The sequence below is a fragment of the Pyxicephalus adspersus genome, chromosome Z (genome assembly GCF_032062135.1).
Source record: "Pyxicephalus adspersus chromosome Z, UCB_Pads_2.0, whole genome shotgun sequence".
NCBI lineage: Eukaryota > Metazoa > Chordata > Amphibia > Anura > Pyxicephalidae > Pyxicephalus > Pyxicephalus adspersus.
Window position 1 is genome coordinate 85075880 of NC_092871.1, and position 17068 is coordinate 85092947.

At 41.3% G+C, this 17068-nt stretch overlaps 1 protein-coding gene across 1 annotated transcript; it reads left to right on the plus strand.

Annotated features, from left to right (window-relative positions):
- The first annotated feature begins 30 nt into the window (after positions 1–30).
- Positions 31–14835, plus strand: CCNB3 (cyclin B3). Its single transcript, XM_072430652.1, has 12 exons — positions 31–162; positions 2582–2664; positions 2975–3058; positions 4078–4184; positions 5013–5151; positions 5232–5336; positions 6290–6382; positions 11393–11530; positions 11780–11935; positions 12364–12513; positions 12756–12886; positions 13909–14835. Exons 2-12 carry the CDS (start codon positions 2593–2595, stop codon positions 13976–13978), a joined length of 1245 nt encoding a protein of 414 aa, XP_072286753.1. The 5' UTR covers positions 31–162; positions 2582–2592; the 3' UTR covers positions 13979–14835.
- The last annotated feature ends 2233 nt before the right edge of the window (positions 14836–17068 follow it).

Sequence of the window (17068 nt, forward strand, 5' to 3'; positions counted from 1 at the left end):
ACTGGCCCGCAGTGAATCAATGAGAGCGAGCAGTGGGTGGAGTCGGTGGTTTTAAACTTTTGTAGTCTCAGATTCGGTGGCGCTGTGGTTTGATTGCCCGGAGATCGCAGCGAGGACGGGACTGAGTAAGCCACCGATACCGGCCTGCCGTTGTTTTGCAAGGTAGGTGCAGTGCTGTGGTCATACATAGGGAATCCCTACATCTAGCAGCCGTTATCCACAACCAGGCTTGTGTGTTAGGACGGGCTAAATGTTTAGGTGGAAAATCTTCTGCTCCCCATACACCATGCAATCTGATTGTCGGTTATGGTTTCCCATGTGATTGGCTACTATCACCATACTGGTGACCGGCATGTTTCAGTTTAGGCAGCGCCGATTAGTTATCACCATATTCCACAAATATCCAATATCTAGATCCCATCGCCTTGTGTAGGTGTCCAGCACCTTCCATGGTCCACATCGATAGCAAGGATTCATGGGTGTCAATGTCATCGGTTTTGGAGATCACAATTCCCATGAATCACCAACCAAAATAGCCAAAGCTGCATTGGTCTCATTGACATTCAACGCTTCCTAAAGTATCTTAGTTGCATTTTCAGCTCCAAGAAACTAAACTCAAAATCCCTCAAAACACAAAAAATTCAGTTACCTTCAATCCAGCAGGGCAATTTATCCGCAGCGCTGGCCGAAGACACATGCCGGGACGACGTCATCCCGGTATCTGTCTTCGGGCCGGCGTTCGGGCGCCGCCATTTTCCTAAGTCACCCGACCCAGGTGCGAGAGTGGGTGATGTAGGTTGGAAAAAAATCTTGCCTTTCTCACTGCGCATGTGTGAGATCAGCAATTTATTTCCGTTTTCACAAAGGGGCTCCTCTGTGCATGCCTGAGATGCTCAGAAGCAGCACACAAGCACCTCCAGGGATGCATGACGTAGGTATGCTTTGCACTCCCATTTATTCTGAATCGTCTAGATCAGGGGTCTGCAACCTGCGGCTCTTCAGCCTCCTTGTTGTGGCTCCCTTCGGCTGCCGCGGGGAGATCTCTGATGGGGGATCCCCTTCCTCCCAAGACACTGCGGAGGAGGGGGATTCCCTATCCAAAATGGCTCTTTTGATAGTAAAGGTTGCTGACCCCTGGTCTAGGCAATCTAAAAAAAAAAAAAAAGGGTGTTGCCCTTCAAAAAAAAAATGTAAAGTGAAAATTTCTGAGTTTAGCTTTCATCTCATCACTGCTTTGTCTTGAAACAGCATAGTGGTGGAAGAAAGGAACTGCGGGGGATTTGGGTATTGGACAGTAATTGTTCATTGGAGCCCAGCACAACGAACAAGATATGGACCGTGGGGACCTGACAGGGCCACTTTGTCCTTTGCAATGCACGGATATTAAGTTGGAGTTTTGGTGTCCAGAGGTCACATGATCGTCTTCTACACATGTGTCAACCCCTGATATGAATCTCCAGGTTGGTGATTGGGGGCTTTTTACCTGTTGCAATTTTTTTTTGCTATTTACCAGTGTTGCAATCTGCAACCACTGATTCACAACCGCCTCCAGCATGGACTTGGCCCAGATGATCTACTACAGTAGGCTGTGCTTCTGGCGGGTTACCCAGCTTTGGTTTCTTTAGAATCCATCAAAAAAGTCATGGTTGGTTTGGTGCCTTCTCATCCACATACCTCCTCTATATAGTAGTATGAGGAATAAACTGATGCTGGGTAACTCCGCTTCCTGGAGTGGACAATCTGGCCCATTCCTTGCCATGAATCATTGGTTGCAGATTGCAATACTAATCTCCAACTGGTGGATAACGCCAAGGCCACCAAACGCCAACCTGGGGATTCATAATGTTAAAGCGGACCTAAAATCCCTTTACATAAAAGGATAGACAACCCTTTTATGTAAAGAAAAAAAAACAGAATTTTTAAAGTGCCATACCCCCTCTTTTTTTTTTTTTTTTTTTTTAAAGGGTGCAGCGCCGCCCCCTAGGCGATCGAGAATGAATGGAAGCGCAGAGCCTTCTGGGATACTTACGTCACGCATTCCAGGAGGCTCTTAGGTGCTCTTTCTGCGCATGCTCGGGCATGCGCAGAAGGAGCTGTTTCGTGAAAAGGGAAAAATTAGTGAGATCCGCAATTTTTTTTTACAACCTACATCACCCGATCTCGCGCCGGGGTCAGGTGACGTAGGAAGAAGAAGCCAGAAGAAAAGGGGAAGATGGAGGTGCCTGGAACGCCAGCCTGACAGATGCTGGGATGACGCAGGACCCGATAGAAGAGACCTCCGGATGGCTCAGACTGCCCTGCAGGATTGAAGGTATGTGTATTTTTGTGTTTTGGTCGATTTTGAGTTTTTTTTTAACGTGGAATCCATCAAAAAAGTCTTCGTCACAGGTGAGTTGATGGCTTCTCATCCAGATCCCCGTAGTAGGACTGCTGCCCAATCATGAGGTCAAGCCAATGACACTAAATGAGTTCCATTTCGCCTTTTGGATCACTAACATTTTATCTTCACTGGAGTTGAGTGTTTAGATCCTCAGTGCTGTACCATTTGATATATATTAATTATTCTTTTGCATTTCTTAAGGAAACCTCAAGATGATGCCCAACGTTCGTCAGTCCCGGCTACCTCGTCCAGGGATGTCAGTGTTTAAAGAAAACCCTGGGAAGGTACTTTAAATGCTTTCACTTTTCCTTTTTTCCTGATCTTTCTTTCTGCAGTTGGAGATCCACTCCTTCCTCAGCCTGTGAATGGACAGCGCTCAGAGAAGCAGAAGACTGACCTTTCTATCGTTCAGCTCCTATCGGCATTCCCCTTGCACTGCGGCATTCCTGATTGACTTCTTGCGTTGCTTCTCCCATTCAGTTATGCTGTTGCGCTGCTGCATGCTGCTTCACTTCCTCTTCTTGTAATTCTAAGTTTTTGTACTTGTATGTTAATCGTGACAAAGATTCAGTATAGAATTTTTATTTCTTCCAGGAACATTGTACCCAGACCAAGCGTTCCCCTTCCTCCCCACAGGGGGGTGCTAAAAAGAGATCGGCCTTGGGGGAACTCACCAATGTGAGTATTTATAATCTTATTTTTGAAAACGAAATCTATGACACGTCACTTCATACAGTCAAGCTTTGTTCTAGACACCATTATGCTGTTTGTGGCATTTGTTTTAAATGTTCCTAATACCTAGGTAGTGCAAAACCATGTCATAGGGCTCTGCAATCACAAGTATGAACCATTTAGATGCACAACATTTAAAGAAGGAAGAATAGGCATGTCAGTATGGCTCAGTTATTACATAGACATTGACTCAAAAACAACAAAAAAGTTGGTAATGAAAGTCATGAAAAATCATTAAAGATTTTTCCTTTCCGTAAAAATGTTTTTGAAGATTTGTTGCTTTGGCCATCCCTGAAAAGTCAATGCCCTAGCAAAGCCTCCCTGCACATCATAGCCCTATCCTCCTTTGGAGGTGCTTATGATCTGTGCTGGTTCAAATTGGTTTCTTCTGCTAACCTTCACGTCATGAAAGGATACAATAGTGATATGGAGAACATTGCAAGGAACCAAAGGGAGGCAACAAGGGCACCCAGGGGTAGAACATTTGAAGGAAGCAAAGGGAGGCAACAAGGGCACCCAGGGGTAGAACATTGGAAGGAAGCAAAGGGAGGCAACAAGGGCACCCAGGGGTAGAACATTGGAAGGAAGCAAAGGGAGGCAACAAGGGCACCCAGGGGTAGAACATTGGAAGGAAGCTAAAGGGGAGGCAACAGGGGGAGGGCATTTGTAGGGACCCAAGGGGGGCATTAGAGGCACCTAGGGGAAGGGCATTGGAAGGAACCCAAGGGAGACATTAGGGGCACCCAGCAGGAGGTCATTGGAAGGAACCCAATGGAGGCATTAAGGGCTCCCAGGGTAGGGCTTTGGAAATACCCAAAGGGAAGTAACAGGGGCACCCATATCTATCTTTCTGGCCAACATGAAGCTTAATTTGGTTGTGATGACCATTGATAGAGCAAAATGTATTCACAAGACTTGCTGGTGTCAAAACAGAAGTTGTAAAATAGAACTTTTGTCTCCTACAGGCTCATAAAAAGCAGCAGGAGCAGCAGAAGAAAAAAGATGGTCAGAAAGTATTGAAGAAAACAAAAGCCACCAGTACTTTAAAAAATAATGAAGCAAACATAAAAAGGTGAGTGTACCACATTGGACGGCTTTCTACTTGTATGATAAGGTTTCCTGTCGGTAGAGATTTAATGGCCAGTTCTTTCCCAACCATGGGTTCCATGCATAAAAGGCTAGACTGCTAATCTTGTAAGCTCAAAGTTATCAAACTATAGACATAAAAGTGTAAATGAGGTTTAAACCAAGCGCCCACTAACCAATCTAGCTGCTGCTTCTGTAGAACAATTCATCTTCAGACATCAGAGCGCAAATGGTCATTGCTTAGACCAAACTGCTCCCTTCCAGCAATGATGGGTTAGCTCAATTCGCTCTACTTCACCTACTCGCCCACAATTAGGCAACTTGGCTTTTTTCTTCCCTTCCTGATTCATTAGCTCTCTGCGTTCTTGCTCTCAATAATGAACTAGCAGCTCAGTTCACCCAACTCCCCCTCTATCAATGGTGATTTACCAGCCTTCTAATCTTGAATTCATACAGAGCTGGTGCTGAGAGGAGGAACAGGGAGAGCAGAGAACAATTAGAGCTTCAAGACTTCTCTAGTGCACTTTGAGCATAAATTCCCCCACAGTGCACACAATGTATATTTTGTGCTTCGCAAGCCAACAGCTAGAATCTCATAAGCTTCTTGTAGTTGTGTGATTTAAAAATTTCATTATGCATCTTTCATTTTGAATCCCTGGTGCCATGATGGTCTTTGTTCAGCTACTACTTGGTATTGGGGTGGCTTTCTCAGATTTGTCCTCAAGGCCCCTAAATAGGGATTACATGTAGATAAAACCTGATTATGGTCTGTTTACCTTGCTAATGTTTTTGGCTTTTTTTTTTTTTTTTCCAGGGCCCAAAAAAAGGTTGTCACCATAGAGGCGTCTTTAAATGAGGAGAAAGAAACCACTGTGAGCTGCGAGGAAGCTAAGCCTCAGAAAAAGGAGGATCCTGAGGAAAAGAAACCCATTGTGCAGGACCCTGCAGCACAGGTATGGTTCTCGCTATGAAATTTCCAACCCTCATGTTGGGAGGTTGAACATGATGAATGACGCTGCTTGTATTTTCACAGACCTTGCCTGCAGAAGTTGAAGATATTGATAACGATTCCATGGATGACCCATTCGCAAATGCAGAGTACGCCTTGGATATATTCACCTACATGCGTTCAAGAGAAGTGAGTTTATTCGGCAACATTAACCACTGTTATCTTTGGTGTCCATGCTTGTCCTAATTAGAACAAATGGAGAACCATTGGACTCACCAGCTATTTATTTAATTATTGTGAGAGTCAAAAAAATGAGGGGAATGCTGGTTGGTTCCATACTGGAGGTTCTTCCCTAGCGACCCCTCCAAATCTTTGGTGGTAATGTTCACCAGGATGATTGTGGAGAAGGAATCACCTAGTGGGAATAATTATTTAACAATAAAAAAAAACCTTTCAAAGAGTGAGGTGTGCTAGATATATAGATGAGGCATTGGGTCTATAATGGGGTTTGACTGGCATCTCCACTGGACAGTCAAATGGTCGTTTGGAGAAGTGAAGAGTAGATGATTAACCCAACTCCATGTTTAAGGTCGATGGAGATCTTTTTATATTTCTGAACATAAAGCTGACACGAGGTTGTTGTCTCCTTTATTCAGGGCAGCTTGTAGGAAATAAGGTAATGGATATTGCTGGATACTGCCCAGTGCGGTTTTGGCCAAGGCTGGGTTTGTGTTTGTCCACTTTAGGGATCTTTAAAATATAATTTTTAACATGAGATGGCCCCACCCCTTCAGGAAACTTAGATAAGATGGGATAAAAGTCTCCCATGAGCTTTTCCAGACATTTTGGTTTCCTGGCCTCGTGAAAGAAATCTCCTGTTTGAGATTTCTGAGCCTAGGGCTCAGTACAGGAGTCCCCTCAAGCCGAAGGCTTGGTTGTGCGACCTGCTTTCTCTAGGCGGAGGGTACTCCCCAAGGATGGGGTAACCCAAGGTGCGGTCTCCTTTATTTACCTGCTCTGGTCTTAGTGACTTGGATCTAAAGTTCCAAAAACTAATATATGTTTTTGTCCATTGCACTAGCCATATGTCTACACCTTGTCATTGGGCTGACTTTTTTTTTTGACCTTTTTGTCTCCTCCAGGAAAAATTCATACTGCCGGATTATATGGAATTACAAGTGGATATCAGCAAGGAAATGAGATCTATCCTGGTGGATTGGATGGTGGATGTGCAGGTTGGTGGTGCAATAAGTTTGTGTTTTTTGTCCCTTGGACCATTCCAAGTCCACTGTCTGTTCTTCAATTTATCTTTATTCATTTTCTTAAAACTTTTGCATATTTCAAAATACATGTGACAATCATATATAAAAAAATTCTTAATCATAATTTTACAATACAACCACTTTCATCAAGATCCAACAAACATCTTAAGATAAAATCATGTACAGGCTCATAGCCTAACGAAAATATTGCTAATCCCTGAATATATACATTAGAGCCTCTTATAATCTGGACCCTTAATAACATTAATAATTATTGACAATCATAAACAACAAAAATGTTAAACTTTCAACTCGCAGCGAAAAGCCCTATAGTGTGGGAAGGGGAAAGAAGTGGGTAGGGGAATAGAGAATGTTTTTAACTGCCAACTCTCAACATCAGGACCATAAATTATATGACCAACAAATCTTAACATAAATAGATTGAATATGAGGACTTTTCCTTAAACTTGTCCCATGCGGACCATGTCAGCTTACATTGTTCTATACTATACTATACTATACGATCGTTATCCTCTGCCACTAGCATTTCAATATGACGTATTTTCTTGAGTTCTAAAACCCAATCACTTATGGAAGGAACCCTTACTTGTTTCCAAGATCGCGGGATCAAGGCCCTTGTAGCCGTAAAAAATGGCGTAGGAGGCCTTTCTTAATAGTTTTAAGAGAGCCTGGGATCATTGAAAGGTAATATTCGGGACCAAGGACCCAGTGCACCTATTATACAAATGAATTTTAGACTCCCAGAACTGAAATATAAGTGAACATTCCCACCATATATGGAGTAATGTTCCTTTTTGTGTATGGCACACCAGTATCTAACACACTGTTGAACGGAGATACGATGCAAGTCCACCGGACAACAGTACCATCTAGATAGAACTTTAATAATTTTTTTGAGCTTTACACATCAATGCAAGTTTATGTGTAAGTACAAAGGATTTTTCCCACTCCTCATCTGTTATCGATCCTCCTAAATCCTTCCCAATATTGTTTATATGTAGGGGGGGTATAACTGGAATCCCTAATTATCAAGTCATATAATACTGAGATTACATGAGTAGGGCGTGTATTGGAACTAAGCATCTTCTCAAATTCTGCCCAACCCCTAGATATTAATGCATATCAGTGAAAGAAGAAACAAAGGATGTTAGCTGTCCATATGAAAAACATGAGAGCATCCTGCCATTGTTGGGTGTATTCAGGGAACCCATAAGAGGAACCTGACTATTGAGCAATATATCCTTAAGATATTGATCGTCCTCACCCAACCAGGATAGAAAATGTGATGTCCCCGGGGAATGCCGGGTTATCAAATAAAGGAGTCATAGGGCCAGGTTTTGTAGAAAGAAATCCTAATTTAATAAAAACATTACAGACATGCAGGAGGTCTAAATTAAACTTAGGCAAAGGAACATTCTGCGGTAGAGAACAATTCACCCAAGGTAGGGACTTAAGGTCAGTTGCTGAAAGGGAGTTTTCTATCCTCACTCATTCTTTAAAATTGCTGTTATGAAACCAATCCACCACTTGCACTAAAATCGATGCTCGTTAGTAAGACATAATATCAGGAACTCCTACACCTCCTTTAGCCTTTGGTTTAGCCAATATATGAAAGGCACAATAAATCAGCTAACTAGACTATGTAAGTTACGTAAATAATTGGCTGGGATGAAAATAGGAACTGTTTGAAACAAGTACAATAGCTTTGGAAGTATATCCATTTTAGGAGTATTGACCCTTGCAAACTAACTTAACGGTAAAGAGGGGTATTTCTTAAGTTCAGATTGGAGTTTACTAAAAAGTGGGGAGTAATTGTAAGAAAATAAATTAGAAGGATTGGAGGGTATTATCACTCCTAAATACTTAATCACCTCTTTGCATATTTTAAAAGAAGTATTTACTCTAAGAGATGACATTTGACTATTATCAAGCGTAATATTAAGAATCTCAGATTTTGAATGGTTGATCTTAAAATTGCTCAAGGAGCTAAATTTTTTGGAACTCGAATAAAATATCAGGAATTGTAATATGAGGCGATGAAATATAAAGAAGCAGATCATCTGCATATAATGACAATTTATAATGTGAGTCACTAAGCACTATCCCTCTAACATCTGGGTTGTGGTGTAGCGCAACCGCCAGATGCTCCGTTATCAAGGCCTAAAGCAATGGGGAAAGAGGGCACCCTTGTCTTGTCCCATTCTGAACACAAAAATATTTAGACAGAGCACCAATAACTCTTATTTGGGCCCTTGGTAAAGAATAAAGTGCTAATATTCTTGCCATCATATTGGAACCAAGGCTTGCCTTAATGAAGAGTACAGGAATTGCCAACTGACTCTGTCAAAGGCTTTCTCCGCATCCACCGAGAGTAGGCACATAGGGATACGGGTGGCATGAGCATATTGAGACAATAGAATAGTTTTAATAGTATTGTCCCTCGCCTCTCCCCCATATATAAATCCCGTTTGATCCTCATGAATTAAAAAAGGCATATCCTGAGATAACCTATTTGTAATCATTTTAGAAAACAGTTTAACATCCACATTTATCAAGGATATAGGTCTATAGTTAGAACATGCAGTATGATCCTTGCCTGGTATGGGAATAGCACTAATATGTGGTTCAAGGCTTTGTGGTAGAAAATTAGTTAGGTGATATAGAAGAATACACCCTAGTCAAAAAAGGAACCAAAGAAAGAGCATGTATCTTATAAAATCGAGGGTTAAATCCATCAGGTCCTGGGCTTTTACCAGGTGGGGTTGCTTTTATCGCTACACTAACCTCTTCAGTAAATGGAGACTCTAGAAAAGTTATTGCCTCTGAATTTAGTTCTGGAAGGGCCGTTTCCAACTTATATTGCCCTAAAGAGGACGCTGGTATTGGGTCCGAATTTGGTTGATATAGATTAGAATAAAAATTATAAAATAGTTGTAGTTTGTATAGAGGGGACACATGTGGCAGGTGCACCTTCATCTAGTTCTTATAACATTTCCAAATATTGAGTAATTGCCATTGTGGGTTGCTGATTAGGTGCATAAAAAGAGGCAATAGTGAACTTCCTATTCCGTACGGAAATCCTAAGGAATAAATATCTGCCCTGTGGGTCAGAATGGGTATCTAATATTTCAACTGGTAGCGATTTGGTAGCCATTCTGTTAAAGTAACAGGAGGAAGCTGTAGATCCATCAATAACGGAGGAACATCCACAGGGGATAGAAAAATATGATTTTTGCCCCCTTTGCATATATTCAAGTGAAATGGATAACCCCATTTATAGGGTGTGTTTCTTTCTTTCATAACCACAAGTAGAGGCTTGAGGGCCCGCCGTTGATCCAGTGTAAACCTGGACAAATATGAGAGCAATTGAAGGCGTGCACCTACATATTCAATAGGTTTGGCATCTCTAGCTTTATGCATTATATCTTCTTTAGTTCTGTAAAAATGAATCCTGCAAAGCACATCCCTCGGTCGCTGGGGATCTTTACTCCATGGTCCTAATGTCCTGTGGACTCTTTCAATCTCTAGGTCCACATCTGGGGGTGCCCCTAACAGTGAGGCAAAAATAGAGCAAACTGCAGAATAAAGACCCGAGTTAGGGAAAGATTCTTGAAGCCCTCGTGTGCTGATATTATTACGCCTGCTACGATTTTCTGCATCATCTTGGAGTAGGAATAACATATTAAGCTGAGCTTAATGTCTTTGTAATATGGTACTGTGTGTTGCCACTTGAGTAGTAAGGTCAGAATAGGCTTTTTGTAATGTAAGCGTGGTAGCTGTAACTTGCTGTATAGAGCGCTGCATAGCCTGGAACTCTGATTTGCAACTTGCTTCCAGCCTAACAATCCTTTGCTCCAAATCTTGTCTAGTAGGTAAAGCCCTAAGATGAGCCCTCCAGTCCCATTCATCTTCACTTATTACAGAAGAATTCAATACCTTTTCCATAGCAGCAGGGGTGGTCGGGCTCTGAATTGGAGTTAGGGATGCTAACTGTATGAAAATGAATCTCTAGCATATCCCTAGTAGCAGCTAAAGCTGGTCAGCTTGCCATGCAACTGCAGCAGCAGGATTTACTAGAGGCTTTGCAGCCTGTTCCTTTATAGAGCGGGCATTGGGAGAAAACAAACCAGCTATCCTGCCTACTGCATTCGCGCTGCCAGCGGGTTTATTCCTCTGAGTTCCTCTTCGTTTGGGACCCATCTGGGGGGCTGAATAAGGCACTGATGTGCTAAGAAGAGTAATGGATTCCCCCGGATAGCAGAGAGCTCAGAAAAAATGCGTCCTACACGGCCATGCCCCCCACATGTCTGTTTAGGTCATGTACAAACATTGCAAAGAATGGAGGCTGTGGCACGCATGCCAGGGGGAGGCAGGACAAGATGAAAAATTTGAAAAGGCTTTAAAATTATTAAGAATTTCTTAATAAGGGGCATGACCACAATAGTGGAAGTTGTTCACATTATTATCCATGTTCCTGGCATTTGTGTGGGAAAAAAAAAGAACAGGTATTGCATCAGTTGCTGCCCAATGGCCCAAAAAATGTAAAAGGACCCTGGAGCTAAACGGCAAGTATCAACAACGGCAAGGACAGATGTGTCGTCAGCAGTGGAGGGGGCAGATGTGCACAGTTATCATTTTAGTCGGGCAGATATTTATATTTCATTTCTATGACATCTGAGATGTAAAAGTAACTCTGGTCCATACCTGGTATACGGGTACAAGAACTGAAATTGTTTGTTCTTGTGGAGATTTGCCTTTATTCCTGTATCAGGAGCCATTACAGGAAGTCTCTAAATAATCCCCTCTTGGACCAATATCAGCCAAGTAAATTTTTCCTCTGTTCCTGTTCCCTGTTGGGTTTTAACTCCTTTTCAACAATAAGTTCCCTGACAGAGGTTCCAAACCATAACCCTATCCAAGAAGTCTAGTTACTTTAACACCAAATTTCTTTTCATCCCACAGGAGAACTTCGAGCTGAATCACGAGACTCTCTACCTGGCAGTAAAGTTGGTGGATCATTATTTGGCAGTCAGTGTTACAATGAGGGAAAAACTGCAGCTCATTGGCTCCACCGCTGTGCTTATTGCTTCCAAGTTCGAGGTAAGTTTCTCGAAGGAAATTGTCATTAAATTCTTGGGGGGCCAAAAAAGCAAATTCAAGCCAATAAACTATATTGTCATGCTGACTTTTATTGCGGCGTGTGACGTTAGAAAGATAGCTGCTGGGTGGTGTGCTCAGCTAAAACATTGTACGGAGATTGCAAGATGCTAATACCATGATAGATATATATCTATAATTTTTTTTTTTTTTTTGGTTGCAGTCTGATGGGTATTATTTTGTTGTCTATAGGAACGATGCCCGCCTTGCTTGGATAATTTCCTCTATATCTGCGATGATGCATACAGAAGAGAGGAGGTGATTGCCATGGAAATGGATATTTTACAGAAGCTGAACTTTGACATCAATATCCCCGTCCCATATCGCTTTCTGCGCCGCTTTGCAAAGGTATTTTCAGAGTCAAAGTGAGGGTGCCATATGTTGGATGAGCTGTGGGTACTTGTAGTGGCTGCATTTGTTTTCTTAAAACTTCCTGTCCCAAGGTGATTCATTGTAATGCTGACTTGGACTACTAAACTATCCTCAACTCCTAATATTCATTATATAGGCAGGTGACCTGGAGTGTCTCTTGGGTCCCTGATGGTCCCCAGTGGTGCTTCTGCTGCCACACTATGGCACTCCATACAGGACACAAAGCAATTGTGAGGTCTGGCAGGAAGAACCACTGAACTTGACATTCAGCATGCAAAGCAGTGGCTGGGAGTGTAGGGAAAATGAGTGCCGAGTTCTACTTTAGGACATTCCATGGGGCTGCTGGGGTTTAAATGTGTATTGGTCAAACTGTAATTGAATGCAATGCATTTTTTTCATTTTAGTGTGCCCATGCCACCATGGAGACTCTTACGCTTGCCCGTTACATATGTGAGCTCACGTTGCAAGAGTATGAATTTGTGCAAGAGCGTGCTTCAAAGATGGCAGCCAGCTGTTTGTATCTTGCACTGAAAATGAAAGACCTTGGAGGATGGGTGAGTGATTCCATTCATGTGCCAGCCTTAAAAAATTAGTAAATTGATTGAACTTTATGTAGCTCTAAAGCAAATGTGTGGTATTTACGAACCCCATTCCCCACCACTGCCCCTTGATGTAAAATATGTAATTTTAGATTTTTTTTTTTCTTACAAATCTTATTTAAATGTAGCATGAGCTGGTAAAACCTTAGCGCTACATTGTGTGTAATGCATGGCTTCTCTTCCCTTTGTATTTACAGACGCCCACACTTCAGTATTACAGTGGATTCCAGGCTAAAGATTTATTGCCCCTTGTCAGAAGGTTGAATACCCTGCTCAGGAAACAGCCCAATGAGAAGTTAAAGACTGTATGGAGTAAATACACACACAGGTAGGTGTGAAATTTGATGCATGAATCTTGGTTCCTGCAACTACAGAGGTCAGCAAGGCATTGTATAGAAGCTATTGCCAGTTAAGCCCTAAATATCTAGAGTTTGGGCACTATGGATTACTGCTTTTTAAAAGTATAAACCAATTTTTTTTTTACCCTTTTAAAATGCCATTAGAAAAACAATCTCAATGTAATACTCGGGTCACACCACTAGATGTTGCTGTGTCTTAATGTAAAGTGTATAGCACTCTCTTAGACATAACCCCCCTAGTGGTAATTCTGAGTGTGGCTCGGGGTGGATTTTACATGCTAAAAGCAGTAATCCTGAGTCACACTCAGGGTCACTTAAAACATTAAAAAAAAAAAAAAATCTCTGGGGTTTCCCTGTGACGTCAGTGCAGGTGGGAGGAGCGGTGGGAAATTCAAATAATTTTGTATTGGTTTCAATACAAAATAGCTGTATTGAGTCTAATGCAAAGAAATCTTTATATATACAATTTTTTTTACCAGATTTTTGTGTTTTTTATTTAAAGTTCATTATTAAATTTATCAAATATAAGACATATTTCGGTGAGTTATGCCTAAGAATTATAGGCCTACAATGTAAAATGAATTTCCATGCAAAAAAAAGTAACGCTTTTTGCATGGAAATACAGACAGAATTAGAACACTAGGGGGGTTATTGTTAGAGTTTAAGGACACAGCACCACCTGCTGGTAGCCAACAACTATGCACAAAAATGAATTATAAAACCAAGTAACCCACCATAACCAGCTCAAAAGTACAAAATGCTTAAACTGTAAAAAGGCAAGGAAGATGACCAGAATGAGCTAATAATAACATAATACATCCTATATGTAATCACATCAATTTTATTGGTATTTCTGGTAAGTTTTGAACCTTAGCAGTAATAGTTGCAGTTTTTGCCTTGGGATTATACTCAAGTCAATGTAGTTTTTCTGTTATTGAGGTAAAAGTAGACACCCGTTTATATTCAAGTATATATTATTGTTCTTTTGCAGGGTATTTTTTGAAGTCGCCAAGCTGCCACCTCTGGACATGAAGAGGTTAGACGACGAATCCAACAGCTAACTCTCGTCTTCCCAGCACCGTTTTTGTTTTGTATAAAGACTGTAAATATATAAAATAGTTTTTATCCTACTCGCATATGAATTACCTGTTTGTTTTTTCTATGTATAGATTGCTTAAAATATCATTGTCATTGTTATCCAGTTATGATAAAGTGTGTGTAATTTTTTAAAAAAAAGTTTCTATTACAATTATTATAAAAAAAAAAGAAAAACTTTTCCTGATGGGAAACATTTTGGCTTATTTGGCTGGCTTTACTATTTATATATTTGCTTGGATGGTTTTTTTATCCCCTGGATTCAGTAAAATAAAAAAAAAAACTAGATATTAGGTCTGTTACATTGTTCAGTTCAACTGAATATCTTAATGGGCAAATTAATTAATTTTTTTAATGAAACTAATTAGGTTTAGCTATTAAATCTAACTTGGCTTAAATATTAAAATTACGATGTTATTCTTTAAGAGTCCTTAAAGGTTTTGCTAAGTTTGTATTTGCTGTTCCAGCCTCTTTTTATTTTAAAGCCACGACTAATGGAAGGTATTTTTTTTGTCTATGTCTCAAATACAAATAGCATGTAAACCATTACCTGCACCCCCTAAAAAAATGTCTGACTGATCTCCAGTCCTGTCACCATGCATTCTGGTGGAGCTGGAATTGCAAGAATTCTCTCCAACCTTTTTCAAGAGTGCCCCCTAGAGGGATGGCAATAAAATGAACCTTCCATTCGTTGAGTATATCTGTTTTACTGCCATTTATATTTTATCGAACTTCTTGCTTTAGCCTTTTAGGGTGATTTAAATGTGATAAAAAATTAAAGTGAATTTGTTCTTCATGGATGGGGAACATGAAATGAAAATAAGTCTTTCTTTTTTTCTTTTCTTTTTTTTTTCCTTTCATTCTTTTTTCCCTTTTTTTTTTTTTTTTTTTTTTTTTTTTTTTTTTTTTTTTTTTTTTTTTTTTTTTTTTTTTTTTTTTTTTTTTTTTTTCTTTCGCTCCTTTTTTGGAAATTGTCAATCTTGTCCCTTTGGTTTGCAATGTTGCTTTAAAGTCCTGGTTGCCTCTTCATGTATACTTCTTCCTTGCCAAGGTGGTGATGCTGCATTGCACCCTAGAGCCGTGCCTTAGCTCCTACTCCAAAGTGTGATGAGAAATGCAAGCTAAAGGAGGTCTTTTGGCTACTTGCCCTGTATGAATGCTTCCTGCCTGGGGGTTCTGAAAAACAGCACTGGCTGGAAAACTTAGTAAATACTTTTGGACATTGGTAAGGAATTGACTGTGAAAATGCCAGATGCTGTGGTTAAAAGAAAAGGTATTACCAGATTTTTAAACTAAATTGACTTTTTCAGGAAAAAAATTCTGCTGTCTTGAGTTCCAAAAGCCAAGACTTGCATCATATATCAGAAAAAGGGCTGTTGGGTGATGTATTTCTATGGCACCCTGCCTATCCCTTCATTCAGCATCTGCTCCTACAAATGTTAAAAGCCTGCTGCTGTCATGGAAGAGTAGAGGAGGGTGAATGAGTGGAGATCATTTCTTTAAGCTTTAAAGCCTTAATATTCACCGTCTACTTCTGGACTGTGCGATCAGTTCATGCAGTTCTTGGCTGTGCTCACAAATGTCAGCGGTAGATCAGTCTCTGCCGCAACCTCTCACCTTGGCACTTGCTGGTTTTTGTAGCCTGATCATTGCAGAAGGGACTGTGGAAATGCTTCCCCCTGCTTGCAGCAGCCTGACAACATGAGATCCTAGGCACAGTCATTGATTGGAGCATAGGAACTGCTTTTAAACTATACAAAAACCTTTGTAACATGTCAGAAATGTATTCATGCAGACTTACTGACAGGTCCACTATAAATGCAAAATGATATCCATTGTGTGTGAAGAAATCTTGCTAAAGTGTGGCAGCAGAAGCACCACTGGGGACCATCAGGAACCCTAGAGACACTCCCGGTCACCTGCCTATATAATGAATATTGGGAGTTGAGGATAGTTTTGTAGTCCAAGTCACCAATACAATGAGTCACCTTGGGACAGCAAGTTTTGCTGGCAGGATCACAAGATAAAAACTGAGTTAGGAAAATGAATGCAGCCACTACATATAAAGACCGGTAACCTGCTTAGACTGTAGCTGATGTGCCCCCTAAAAAAAGACAAGTGGGGAGCAAATGTTTTAGTTCCTAGTACTACAGACTTACCAGGCATTGTTCTATAGTGTGTATATGTATGGATGTGGCAATGTTCGTAAATGCAGAGCTTTGCTTCTTCATAGCTGAGCTCGTTACCAATGACTGATGGGGATAATAATCCAGAAGCATCAGGAGAGGTGGAGGAAGCTCACATCTGTAAAATGAATGACATAGAAGCAGGGAGATCTTGCACTGCATGTCCTCAAGTACAGCTTCCTCACCAGCAAGAACAACATTGAGAAACACATTAGGGACATCAGAAAAATAGAGGAATCGGTGCTTTAAATCAGTGGTCCCCAATCTGTGGTCTGCGGCTCTGGCTGGTGCACCCCCCCAGTGGGGTCAGGAGAAGGACTCCTTTGGGTGGCGCACCGGCCAGAGCCGGGGACCAGGTCTCCCGGAGACATTGCAGGCCCAGGGCCGTGTGCGGGTTATGTCTCTGGACACAACCTGGCTCAGATCTGCGATTAAAGAGTGGGCAGGTTCTGGCATCATGACGTCACTATAGGGGAAGTTTCCTTCCCTTCCCCGAGTGATACACAGCTCCCCACGCATGCGTGGTTCGGAGTCAGTAAATGTAGAGGTCCGTGATGTCCAAAAGGTTGGTGACCACTGCTTTAGATAAGTATATCTGTATGGTGTATGGTGTAATTTAATACAAATTGCTGAGACATTTAAACCCTGCTTATTCATAGGAGAAATAGCATGTAAAATGTGCACTGTTGGCGGGACTTAAAGACCATTTTATAAAAGCCTGCTGCTGGGTCTAATGCAGCTTATGGCTTATCAAAGCGCACACGTACTGGAGCACCAATGCATATGGAAACTTAACCTTGGACCTCTGTACTATGGTTCTTTTGTACCTACAACAATCACACAGTCTCCTAGAAATAGCACTGTATATGT

What these genes read in the sequence shown, in the direction of transcription:
- CCNB3 (XM_072430652.1), top strand. Translation starts at nt 2,593, where the DNA reads ATGATGCCCAACGTTCGTCAGTCCCGGCTACCTCGTCCAGGGATGTCA. An exon ending in TTCTGCGCCGCTTTGCAAAG is followed by an intron (nt 11,936 to 12,363) that starts GTATTTTCAGAG and finishes TTTTCATTTTAG; the next exon opens with TGTGCCCATGCCACCATGGA. An exon ending in TGAAAGACCTTGGAGGATGG is followed by an intron (nt 12,514 to 12,755) that starts GTGAGTGATTCC and finishes TTGTATTTACAG; the next exon opens with ACGCCCACACTTCAGTATTA.